Below are 13,734 nucleotides of genomic sequence, written 5' to 3' on the forward strand. Positions count from 1 at the left end.
TTGCTGTTCCCACATGACTAAAGTAACACAATCGGTGTGAGTCGGTGAGAGTGGGAGTGACCGCAGTGGGTCTAAATAAAGTATCAAAGGTGTCTCCCTCCCCATGTGACCAATATCAACAGTACAACATAGTAGCTGACAGGCAAAATTTAAGTATAGCGACAATAAAGGAAACTTTATCTTTTGTCTCTTTGTCTGTTTATTTACTCATTTCATTAGTGTTATTTCCTTTATTGCAGTCTGTGTGATGTGTATAAGCTGACAGGCAGGAGGAAAAAGAAAGAAAAAGAAATGGGAAGGAACCATGCCACCCAGGGTGGCACGGTTCCCCCTCTTTCGGTGGTCCTCCTCGGGTCCTCGTACTCTGGGGCCTCTGGATATCTGGGGTCTGGATCTCCTCCATACCTGCTTCATGCCCTGGGGGACGGGGCTATGGCTCCCCACACTCCCTAGCAGATCGTTACATGGAGAAACCTTTGGAATACAAGCATGCTGATCCACACAGGTGTGCACACGGGTGTTCACAGACACGGACTACACCTTTCTTGGCTGCTGCCTCAAAGCACATTGTGCGCTGTCTATCTTGCGTGCTGCACAATATCGTTTATTATTTAGTATCTACTGTTATCTACTGCTAGCTAGTTTATTGTGATGGTGCTGTATTTATTATGTTGCTCTTTTTTTGTTTGCTTTCTCTTCTGTTTTTTTTTCTCCATACAGGTGATCCAGGTGTTTTGTTTGTTTTTCTTTCTTTCTTCCCCCCCTTCTCACTGTCTCTTCTCCCCTCTGGTTTTCTTTCGCTCCCTCTCTTTCTTTCATTCTTTCTCCCTGTCCTATCCCCCAGTCATGTCTGTCCCATTTGTAAAATAAATACATAATTATAATAAAGGTCAATCAAATGGACCAATATGGCAAGGTAAAATAAATCAACTTGGCATCTTTCTTGGCTTTAAGACAACAATTCTGATGGCTAAAGATCCAAACGGGACACAAAAAAAAGAAATGGGAAGAAAAAAAGAGAAAACATAATAAAGGGATAGCGCACAGATAGAAAAGTGCAAAGGATCTGCACCTGTAAGAAAAAACACAAAAACAGACAGAACCTGGGACAGAAGAAATCACCTCATCATGAGCCGAGCACCCGGCACTGGAACTGTCTGCTATCAGATGGGTCTCAAAGACAGTATTTTAGCTTCAGTAGCATGAAATGTTGAAATGGCGCCTTCTAGTGGCAGAAAAGCAATCAGATGACCCTCGATGGGCAAGCACTTAGTGACAGTGAGAAGGAAAACTCCCTTTTAACAGGAAGAAACCTCCAACAGAACCAGGCTCAGAGAGGAGGGGGGCTGCCTGGTTGGGGGTGAAGGGAGGAAGACAGGACAGAGACACGCTGAAGAAGAGAGCGAGATCAATACTAAGTACTGATTAAATGCAGAGAGGTGTGTAAACACAAAGTGATAAGACACAAACCTAAAACTAACTGGGCGTGTCTCCTCAATGAGCAGCAGCTGTGCCTGTAAAGGAAAAACTGATGCAGACAAACTGTAATCTGCTGTCACTAAATGAGTCAGTGTAGCTGCACAGATATTACTCAAACATCAGCACTGCGTCAGCATTCAAGTTATAGCACTTCACTGCTACAAGGCCAACTAACGTTGTGGAGTACATGGTAATAAATTCCATTTTTTTATGAGAGAGCCACAGATATTTTTGATTACATATCTTTAGTTTCTACACTTCCCAGTTTTCCGATATTTTTCCACTGTGTCTGCTAAAAGAGTTCCAGCAGGCGGTGCATCATTACAGCTCAAAAACGCTGTTACATCCTGTTATTTGGGCTGTTAGTCCTTTTAGTGTTCATCTCTAACCACTTTGTAAACTCAGAGGGAAAGGGCATGCTAAAGATGTTAAGATTGCTACAAAATATCTTTCTTCTTTACTTAGAACTTTTAGTCAGACAAAAGGATTTAAAAAAATGTTTTAGTATGAACTGTCTCTACTACATATTTGTATTTCTTGCCATTCATGGTTGTGGTTGCTATTTTATTATGGTTGCATTTGCAACCTGGGTTACATTAAAGCCTGCTAAATGTTGTGCTGCTATATTTTTTCATTGTTTACACTTATCTCTTATCTCTTATCTCCAGAGATGCTCTCAGAACATACATATACATGTGTAATATCACCAAATAAAGCGCAAAGTGTTGGAGACTTTGGATGGCTGAGCCTGAGACCTTTTGGGGTGTGCAGGATTTTACTGAGGACTTTTTGTGGCGCAGTGATAGCCTCTGCAGTATTTAAAAATGTACATGCAAACAGGAAAAGTACTGTTATGAATTTGATGAGAATATGATGTAACTTCAGCAGCTGTAATACCTCTGTGAAGGTTTGCTAACTGTGCTGCTCTTCTGAATGATCTTTACTCATGCAGTGTGCTGTTCTTCAGCCTGTTAGAAATCGTCATACAGCTTCTACAAAATAGGGCTTTTAATACCCTCCTAATTACCGAGTAAACATGTATCTATCAGTTTAACTTTTTTTAATAATAATAATAATAATGGATTGGATTTACATAGCGCTTTTCAAGGCACCCAAAGCGCTTTACAATGCCACTATTCATTCACTCTCGGATTCACACACTGGTGGAGGCAAGCTACGGTTGTAGCCACAGCTGCCCTGGGGCAGACTGACAGAAGCGAGGCTGCCATATCGCGCCATCGGCCCCTCTGGCCATGGATATTTTGTGATATCTTATGTGTTTGGAGGTAAAAGAGGCAACCCAAACACATAAGATATCATTGGAAAGGCCAGGATGTCCTCTTGAGCACAATAGGACTTAATGGGGTAGCACAAATAAGTAAAAAAAGATATAGCCCCAAAACAAACATCCATTAAACAGGACATAAATGAATAGGGTGGCTAACTGAATCTCACTCATTGAGTGGATAAAGATTCAGGAGTGGGATTACCATCAACCACCACAAGTGAGAACATGTTGTTTTTTTCATTGCTTTAATAAATAAATAAATAAATAGAAACTGTAGTATGTTTTCAGTGAATTGATTTTGGTGCTGTGGCAGGCAGGATGCAGGACCCAAAAGCAGGACTCAAACACGAAGAGGGAATAAAGTCAAAACTGCAGCTTTACTGCTGGGAATACTCTTACATTAATACAGAAAATAAAAGCAAAAAAACAAATTTGAAGCTCAAACCAAAAAGCTAAGATACTAGGGAACTAAACTGGGAACAGAGGAATAGGAACTACAGGGAGCACGGAGGAAACACACAAGGGGTGGAGGTGGTACAATGCAACAAAGACAGGGTTTAAATACACAAGGCAGTAACGAGGGAATGGGAAACAGGAGGGAAACACAGCTGGGACTAAGCTGTGATAAAATTGATATAAGTCCGTAAGTACAAACCACATAAAAGGATCGACTTCAACATATTAATACGTTTCTGCAAACTAAAAACTGAATATTGATCCTTTAACTTATATTAATTTTCTCCCAGTGCCCTTAGTTCTTGGAAGTGAAGTTATAAATGGGGGGAAAGCCCCCAAAGAATTCCCTACTGTATATGACCTTGGTGCAGAGCAACTACAGTCATGATTGTGGAGGATTACTGTTAGGAAGGACTTTGTAGTTACTGCTGCACACTGTGATGATGGGTAAGTAATCAATCCTTCTCCAAGGCAATTTGAGATAAGAAATGTAAAAATGTTCCATTAATATGCAACAGTTGTCACACCTGTAATCCCAGTCAGAACATCTCCTTTAGAATATTTTTGATACGTTTAATTGTATAAAACATTTTGCAAGCTTAAAAAGACACGTATCATCATTTTCTCTCATATGTCTTTGATTCAACTTCAGAAATCTACTGAGCTACTGAAGGTTTTTTTGGTTCTTTTACTCTCTTATTCCATCTTCAGCTGTCAAGACCAGTAAAGCCAAACAAACGCATACAATTTACAACTTCCCACTCTTGAAATGGAAATAAAGCAAAATGGCGAGTGCCATGTGGCTGGGTTGGACTAGAACGGATAGTCCAGTGGTTAAGCGGCTGAGAGTGGTGGATGTGTCTGTCATCAGCCCAGAGGTCTGGAAGAAGAAATGGGGAGGGGCTATCGACATATGCCATGGTGGTTTTATTTGTGCTGGTGGATTCTATTCTATTCTGTCAGGTACCTATCAGACAGTCTGTTAAAAAAAACTGCTATATTTTATTTGAAAATGTGAGAAAAGCAAAACGATTTTTACTTCGTCAAATATGTAAATAAATAAGCCACGAGGGGCTCATTTGATGAAGAACAAATCAAGAATGTGGCCTGACTGCTTTTTTAGGCAGGTTTCTTAGACTTAAAAGACTTGATTTGGTTAAAAATGAAGGAGTAATCTTTGATCAAGATTTTTTAAATTAAGATTAAGATTTAGTGATGTGAGATTTAGAAGTTACTGTAAAAACATGACACTTTGAGAGAATTGCAGTACAAACAATAAGACACAGACAGAAGGAAAGATATCTTTACTTCAGCTTTATTAGAAAGTAGGAAAAGTAAAAATAAAGTAAAAAAAAATATTGTTTTGTATCAATTTTGTTTTTTGGGGGGTCTTTTACAAAATGACAAGCAAAATTACTGAACAAAACATATTTTAAAAAATTATCTTTGTCAAAAATCTGTTGAAAAATCTGCTCTTATGTTCATTTTAAATTGGTAAGACAGGACATACTGAATAGGTCTGGGCGACAGACTGGACAGTCTCACTGTTGTTTTACATTTTGTGTTTGCATAAACTGACTAACCACGGGCTGCTACGTGCAGAGTAATAATTCACTGTTAGCACCCAAGGTCCAACACATTTAGCCTATTATTTTTTTTCACTACAAAGCCCTATGACATCAGAATGAGTAAAGATAATAAAATACACAATTTTAGTATGTAATGTTTCAAGGTCAAAGGTTTAAAAGTCGTGTTCTTATAAAAGCATGAAACATTTTAGTGCAACCCCTGCCTGTCAGGAGGAGTTATGCTCTGGGTAAGAAAACACATCACTTAATTTTATAAAGCTTTATATTGATCATATTTATTTTTGCACTGTATGAAAATCCAGCAATAACATTTATATTGTACTCACTCTACATCGAGATATTATTGGAGCAGTTTGTGGGCATGTTAATTATCTCCATCTGCATTACCCTTCACATCTTCTGTTAAAAATAAATACTGCAATATTTTGATTTGGAAATTTAGGAAAAGTGAACCTCAGGTTCTTACCCAGTGCAGTGAGCAGCTGTCAGGACCCATTGTGGGTGGATTAATGTCCCCCCACACATAGATTTCTTACTTGTCAAATAAACCATGAAGGGCAGCAAGTGTGGCTTAATTTTTTTCCCTCCAATAATCTCAGAACCATGACCTAAAACAACAAAAAATATCCAGTCACATAAGAAAATCAGCAGATTTTTAAGTCAGTAACGTAAACTAAAGTACAAAACATCATTCACCTGACTGGATGATGGAAAGAAGCATGAACGAGATAGAAATTCCTCCGGCACACACACACACACACACACACACACACACACACACACACACACACACACACACACACACACACACACACACACACACACACACACAGCCAGAAGTGTTCTTAATGTGTTATAACAATCATCAGTTGTTTTGAAAATAAAAAATATAATTTGCCAATTTGTTCACATGTTAATCATATGTGCTTTTCAATAATCATCATTAATTTTGTAGTTTTACCAGTATTACTGTGAACTGGGTTGAAGCCACACAGTGCCCACAAAATATATCAGAGATCACCACCTAGTGGTTTAATGTGAATATTGAGTGTCAGTGACACAATGAGGCTAGGATCATAAAAGCAAAGATATTTGATTGATTGTTAAATATCTGTGACAGCTGTGTCTGATTTACAGTGATTTTGAGATGTTAAGATTTTGAGATGCTTATTGTGCTTCTCTGGGCAATAATTTCTTTAATGTTGTAACACATTTTGTGGTCAACTTGAAAGAGAACTGCTGAAGACTTAGGAAAAGAAAGGAGCCCTGCGCTGAGAATTGTAATGACATTACACTCGTCTATCCTTAATAAAATGACTGAGTGTCTACTGAATGTCTACTGTGCAGGAACTACAATGTGAAGGAGTCTGCAGCAGCACAAAGTCTTCTTTTGACATTAAAAAGCTGTTGGATTCACTGAAAAGGCTGAAGAGTCGGTGACTGAAAGCTGCGAGCAGAAGTATTTATAAGAGTTTTACTTTCAGGTGGAGAGTATTTAAATGAGTCAGGCAAATGTGAATTGAAAAGTCTATGACATAAAGTTTCTTGCGAGATGCACAAATTTAACATGGAAAAAACAATCCTGTATTCAGCCTGCGGTGGCTGTAATAGCTGCTAATAGAAGAGTTTAGGAGGTGAGATGTCATCAGAACAAATGAGAACTCTCTGTATTGAAACTCTTCACTCAGTCTTCATGCCAAGTGTGTCGGTGAGCCCACTCTTTGCTCCTCAGTAACTTAGTTTTCATGAAACAAGCAGAAATGAACCGAGCTCAGCTTCTTTTTCTCAGCAGTGCGCACACAGCGAGCAGCTTCTGAATCTGTAATTAATAAAAGTGTTACTGTGTTAGATGAATGCCTGAATGTTGCCACACGCATGTGGCACGGTAACATAGTAAGTGGGAAAGCTACAGCAGAGTTCTTTCTTATATCAAAACAAACTGATTTTCCTTCAGCCTCCTCTCACTTATCAGAACTGCCTCCCTATTTTCAGATTGCCACTGGACTGAAACCTGAGCTTACACTGGATTATTTTGGTTAGAAGGCCTGCATTTTGCAGCACTTTTGGAACGAGCAAAAGCATCTGGTCTACTGGCCTGAGAGAATGAGGCAGGACACAAAGGTGCAGCAGGTCAGACAGATAACATGAGGCACAACCATTAATAGGAGATTTTTCTGTCCTCACTTGTGTGGTTTCCAGAAAAATCCTTAAATCTTTATGCAGTCCTTTCAATATGTTGACAATACAAACCACACTTTTAAGCACTTTTAATCTTAAAAGGCTTTGTTTAAGTTTTCCACCAATAAATCTTGAAGTTGACCTTGAAGACCTCGGTGGATGTGAGCCAAATTTTAATGGCTTGTTAACATGACCCCGCTCTACACCCCAACAACGTTTTAACAGAATTAATTCAACACTTATTGAGCTATCATGTTTACAGATGGTATGGCATGTTTCCCTTAGCACTTCAGCTAGACTTTTACAGTCATCTGATAACTCTGCCCTGCCACAAGGGGCCTGTCTTAGTAGTCTACTATCTCTTGTTTCTTCTGCAAAGATGCACTCCACATGTTTACACTTTGCTCCACTCTTATACATTACACGTCTCTCCTTCTTCATGAGGTTTACCACACAGTCATTTCCATCCTTTTGGCAAAATCCAACACCATTAACATTTCTCTCCTTAACACCATACCTAATCAACACCTGATCAACACTTCCTCATCGCCTCTGCTCCCTTCACCTGCACGGATGTTTGCTGCTTCATCCAACTGACTTCAGCATCACGTCTTCAATTTCCAACTTCAAACTCATGATTCTTTCTGACACTCTCTTTACCGCCACAGCACTATTCACATATTCTTCCTTCAAGAGACCATGCTCCATAATAATGCCTTCTACAGAAGAGTCGTAGTGCCCTCCTACAGGACAAATCCTGCAACCCTCGCTCCATAAACAGTTCACACAGTTGAAGAAATGGCCCCAAGGAGGCGCTAAATGAAAAGGCATCTCCTTCCTGTTTTTACATTGCTGGTGGACAGATTATGAGCCAAGTACCATAATGTTATTAGTCTTGGTTCAAGTATGAAATCAGTAACCCGGTGGGATATTGTTGTTTTAACTTTGAATTTTTACAGTGTTGCAAAATGTTTCAACAACCCAGCTTTTTGAAGGTTTAGGCAGGCAGCCCATGTGTTTCAGGATGATGGGGTAGTGTAATACTGATGAACAAGATAATGTAAAGATAATACAGGTGCCAAAAAAACAGGATGTGGTTAGAAGTCAAAATGTGATCATCAGACTTGACAGAGCAACTGCTGTATAAAACCTTCACTTCACACTCGTGCCAACACAACTTCACCTTTTTGCTGGCATCATGCTCAGTCTGCAAAAAATCCTGCTCCTCCATGTTCTGGCATGTGTCGGACGACTCGGTAAGATCTGCAAATCTTTGTTATTGTCCTCTGATCGTTTAATGGAACGTTAACTTCATTTTGGTTTCCTTTATTTTACTTTTTCAGCACATGGAAGTCACATCATAGATGGTAAAAAAGCCCCAGAGAACTCGATGCAGTACATGGCCTCTGTGCAGGACTACAACGGTCACCATGTTTGTGGAGGATTTCTCATCACTGAAGACTTTGTAGTCTCGGCTGCACACTGTGATGACTCGTGAGTAATCAAACATCTTCTGCTTCTGCTTCTCTGACTCATGTCATTAAAACACATTGTATTGATTACCTCTCTTTGATTACTCTTTCAGGAGCCTCACACACGTTGTTCTCGGGAACCACAATCTGAAGAGCTGCAATCATCAAAAAATAAAGATTGAAAACAAAATCATCCATGAAAATTATAAAAGTGTTGGACTGGGTAATGACATCATGCTGATTAAAGTAAGTACATGCTCATGTTCACAACAGTTTCATCACATGATGTATTTGTGGTTTCATTATTCAAATTATATATATACGTTAGTAAGTTCACACGGATTGCCCCGTGTATGGGACTGGACTGCGCTAACGCATTAATGAGCTAACCGTGCTGACGCATTGACGCTGTGCAGCCTCACACACGGGGCAATCCGCGTTAACTCGCTAACAGAGATTTGCTGCATTAATGCGGTTATGGCGTTAACTTCACTTTAACGAGATTCATTTTTACTTCATGTTGTGTCTCCAGCTGTCTGAGAAAGTTAAACTGGGCCACGGAGTACGAATAATTCCGCTTCCACCTGCTGAAATAAACCTAAAAGAAAACCAAGTGTGTCAGGTGGCTGGATGGGGAAAAACTAAAACTGAAGGTAAACTTGTTGATGAGCTGATGGTGGTGAACGTGTCTGTCATTACATCAAAGAACTGTGAGGAACAATGGCCTGGTCTTCCTGCCAATGTAATCTGTGCAGGTGGATATAAGACAACCAAAGGATTCTGTCAGGTATGTTTTCTGTCCTTTCAGTTTAAAATGGTTTCATGTTCACAAATCTTAAAAACATAAACATAATGAACATAAACTGATAAATTAAAATTCTTCCTCCTCACAGGGAGATTCTGGTGGTCCTCTGGTGTGTCATGGGTTTGCTGTTGGGGTTGTTTCTTTCAACTACTATAACAACTGCAATTACCCCAATAAACCCAACGTCTATACGGACATCTCAAAATACCGTAAATGGATGAACGAGGTTTGTGGGAGCCAAGTTAAGATAGTTCATATGTTTAGTATTTATATTTCGCTGTTGTTAAGCTTGTTTGTGTAATTAATAATTTTAGGAAATAGATGCATGTTTATGGTGGAACTAGGTTATATAGTACCATTTATACATGTGCCTTAAAGACTCGTGTTTATAGCCAACCGGGCATCACGGATGTAGGCAAATTAGTGCATGCGGTGCGGGAGGGGGGAGAGAGAGAAAAAGAGTTAACACGGCATAAGATATACGGGGCAGCAGGGTAGAACAGAGCCACACGGTTTTCCTACCGTAGTATGTTATTTTGTTGAGGACAAGTTAAACCTGACCACTCCTGTAAGATGCAAAACCGTGGAATAAATTTTTTGTTACATCTTTTCACATCGGAGTCCCGTGGAGTTCTTTTTCCTCTTCAAACTGACGTACGCGAGTGAATCACGGGAAAACTGGTCTCACGGCTTATACAAGGTTCTGAAAACATTTTTTGAGTAAAAAACTTAAAGTTAAAGTTTACTTCAGGTTTTTCTTTTCACTATTGAAATGTGAGAATTTCTGATTCTTTCATCTGTTTAACCAAAAATAAAAATACAAACGTATCCCACACTCAATCTGTCATTTCTTTCTGTAATAGCCAAAAGGCTGAATTTTTTATATTATTTCTGCCTTTGTAGTGGACCACGCTTCAGTTTGCCTGTGATGAAAGACATATTTGCATCCTTGTATGTTTTTTTGCTTCTCAAAATTTTAATTCCGTTTTTTCCAATTAAACTGAAGTTCAATATCAAAAGAAGTAATCAAATTCAGACTTGAACAGCTCTTCTGGTACAGCTTTATCATTTTTACTTTTTTTTTTAAATTGGTAAATTATATTCATAATATAATTTTAAGCCTCCAGGTGTTACCATGGATACAGGTCAATGACTGTAGAGCCACATTCTTCTACCAGAAAATGAGAAAATATGTTTCATAACATTTCATTTTTTATATTCCTTGTACAGTAAAGCTCAAAAACATGCTGGGTTCAGGGAATGACTACTTTTTGGTATTTAAGTAATATGAGGATTTTGTCGGCTTACTGTCGGCTCCAACATGTGCTCGGTGGAGATTCTGTTTGTTTTTACCTTAAATGCATTACACAATGCTTGTCCTCGCTCTCACAAGTCACCACCTGTTGTTTGTGGACAGAGGTGATTATTGGCAAAAAGACATAAGATTTGAGGGTAATAGTAGAATGACCTGGTTTGCAGTGGCTTGGATAAAAAAAAACAAAAACAGAAAGCACCAGCTAGGACATGAAAGGTGTGGGACCCTTTTAACCTCTAGCAAGCAAGGGCAGCAGATCTCCTCATCTATCCAATGAGTCGTGCCCCGTATTAAACTTTGCTGGTGTGCTGTCCAACAATCTGTAGTGGTGGCAACATAGCTAACTTTACTGAGGTGCACCTCAGTAAAACAAAATCAAATATAATATTTCCTCCTCGCAGAATTTATGAGTATCTGGATGTGCCCAACATCTATAGAGACATATCAAAACTCCTTTTATGGGTCAAACCCATTCTCAACAAAAAGAAATGCAAAGTTTAGAGAATATTATTGGACTGGATTGTGATCTATGTTGTTAGACTTGATTGTTATCCTTAATATCTAAAACTAAAAGACTCTTAAAAACAGCTGGTTACTCTTTTTCCATGTCAATCTAAACACTTTGTTTACAACAACAACAACAACAACAACATTGATGTGTAGTTGTGTTTGACCACAAAGGGTAGGAACTAAGCCAGGAATGGGTCAGGGGGTCAAATGTTCAGTTCCTGCATTAGATGAGCTTTTACCCACAATTATTCATTATTTTATTATATAAATGATTTTATTTATGAAAGAGAAAACATACTTCAAACATTGGTTCAATTCAAATAAAACAAAAAGCAATAAATCTCTACATCATTGTGCACTGCTTTTAAATATGTATTTGTAAATATGTATAATACATTGCAACAGCATCAGTGTTTGTTCCGTAAAGGTTCTTCTTGTAATCAGATTTAGCTAAATTTAATAAAGGTCTTCACCATTAGGGGGCAGTGTTTGGTGATAATGTTTTTGTGTAGTTGCTGCTGTAGTGAGGAACAAGTAGTGTTTTGTCGGAGAAAGTGGTAGTCCTATGGTGAGAACTTTCTCTTTAGTAAAGAAGGTTTTGGATGGCGGGGGTCCTTCTCTGTGGTCTCTGTTTTCTCCCTCAGTTCAACGACGTGTTTGTTTGGTTCTGCTTCCTCAATTTTTCTTTTTCCAAAGTAATCAAAGCAATATTACAAAGGAGTCACTAGAGGGAGCTCTAGGGCAGTTTACAAAACTATATAATCCATTTTAATTTATAAAAGTCTGGCGTGGGCCAGCCAAAAATGATCTCTTGCCACCCCTAGTTTTTAAAAATATATACAAGCGATGCTTTCTTCCTAAATACTATCGTCACGTTTAGTGCGGAAGAAACAGTTGAAAATAAAACATTTTCTAAGGACAGGACGAAAACAGTAAAGAAAGGGAAAAGAAGCTACCTCTTTCCTATTGGTGGAAAAATGTGCCATGTCAAAAAACATTTTTAAAAAAGGCAACACGTGGGATTTGGTTGTTTAGGAAGAGGGGAAAGTTTTGGGAATGACCTAACAGGGTTAACCAAGAAATCATGAAAAATTAGGTTGAAATTTTTGTCCATGACACTGCAGCTTTCTGACATTTTGTGTAAATTTAACTAACAATTTGATTTGTTCTAACAAAAAAGTGTGAAACTTAAGTTAGACTTGTGTTTGTAAATGAACTGTCCTGTTTTGTGTAGCTTTCTGGTTTTTATATTTATTTGGCAACATATTTATTTATCATACAAGCTATACAGTATATAAAACAAAATTGACATGTCTTATGTGAATTGAAATGTTTAATTTTCTGGGCTACAGAAAATAAACAAGTTATAGACTATGAAGCATGTATACTTACTGCATTTGAATCATTTTAAGTATATGTAACGCCGGCATGTGTGTGTGTGTGTGTGTGTGTGTGTGTGTGTGTGTGTGTGTGTGTGTGTGTGTGTGTGTGTGTGTGTGTGTGTGTGTGTGTGTGTGTTAGGGGGTATAAAAAAAGATTTGATTTCCATGCAATCCTAAGAAAATTTCTCCTCTGAAAGGTCTGAAAAATAAAATTCATGCCCATTTATTCTCACCGGGTAAAAACACAAACACAAGTAACTTTAACTACTTTTGTTTTTTGCTTTAATGTTCAGGAAGATAAACTAAATAAAAATAGCGTAGCTCTGAGTAATGTGTAACTGATCTTTAAGTACCTCCTCCTGGCAGATCTGCAGAGATACAGAGTGACACAAACAAACTATGAACAAGTAAACTGTTACATACTGATCAGGCTGAACCTGAAACACACAGGCTGATTGTCTGAGATGCACTTTTGAATCTCAGTGCTGCCGCAAATACTGCTGAATTACATTGTGCATGTATTGTAAAACGTGATCTGTGATCACAATATCTAAAATTATAAAACTGTCCAAAAACAGCTGGTTGCTCTTTTTCACCTGGCTTACAAAAATAAAAAAGCAAAAATAAAGAAGCTTTTTTGTGCAGTCTGAATGTAAACATTCCTGAGCATTAGGAATGTTTCATCTCCACACCTCTACTCAGGAATTTAAATTTGGTAACACCAAAAACCACCAACCGACAATCATCATTGTTTTAACATTTAGCTCAAAAAATTTCCATAAATGGTAAATGGACTGATTCTTATATAGCACTTATATAGCGAGTACTCAAAGTGCTCTATACATCATGCCAAGACTGAAACAGCTTGGTTGTCAGCATCATTCGATCTGAAAAATGTGGTTTGTGTGGTTCAGCTTGTGTTATTTTGGCTGTGTCGAGTATTTCCACAGTAAAGAATCTTTCCGTGCAAACACTTTAGAAGGTACTGCCTTTCTATATCCGATACATACACTACTGTGCAAAAGTCTTGAGCGACCCACTAATTGAAATATTTAAAGAAGAGGAGTGGCTCAACACTTCTGCACAGTACTGTGGTCTGTTCAGCAACTACAGTAGAATGAAGCGGGATGGTTGAATAAAGTTTTCTGTAGCGTAATCAGGCTCAAACTACACGGCACAGAATGCATTTATGCATGCGATATCTCTAAAGCACATCTCCTGAAGATCAGTGTGTGTACGTGATCTTCTGTTAACCATAGC

The 13,734-nt window shown here is 38.4% G+C and overlaps 1 protein-coding gene across 1 annotated transcript; it reads left to right on the forward strand.

The window, feature by feature from the left end:
* Positions 1-8,188: 8,188 nt before the first annotated feature.
* Positions 8,189-12,861, forward strand: LOC308393715 (granzyme B(G,H)-like; the record flags this gene model as incomplete). The annotated part of the gene is made up of 6 exons (XM_080877672.1): positions 8,189-8,246; positions 8,334-8,484; positions 8,576-8,708; positions 8,995-9,249; positions 9,356-9,493; positions 12,841-12,861. The coding sequence occupies 6 exons, from the start codon at positions 8,189-8,191 to the stop codon at positions 12,859-12,861; spliced, it is 756 nt and encodes a 251-aa protein (XP_080733798.1).
* Positions 12,862-13,734: the final 873 nt, after the last annotated feature.

The sequence above is a fragment of the Rhamphochromis sp. 'chilingali' genome (assembly GCF_963969265.1).
Source record: "Rhamphochromis sp. 'chilingali' genome assembly, chromosome: 3".
NCBI classification, from domain to species: domain Eukaryota; kingdom Metazoa; phylum Chordata; class Actinopteri; order Cichliformes; family Cichlidae; genus Rhamphochromis; species Rhamphochromis sp. 'chilingali'.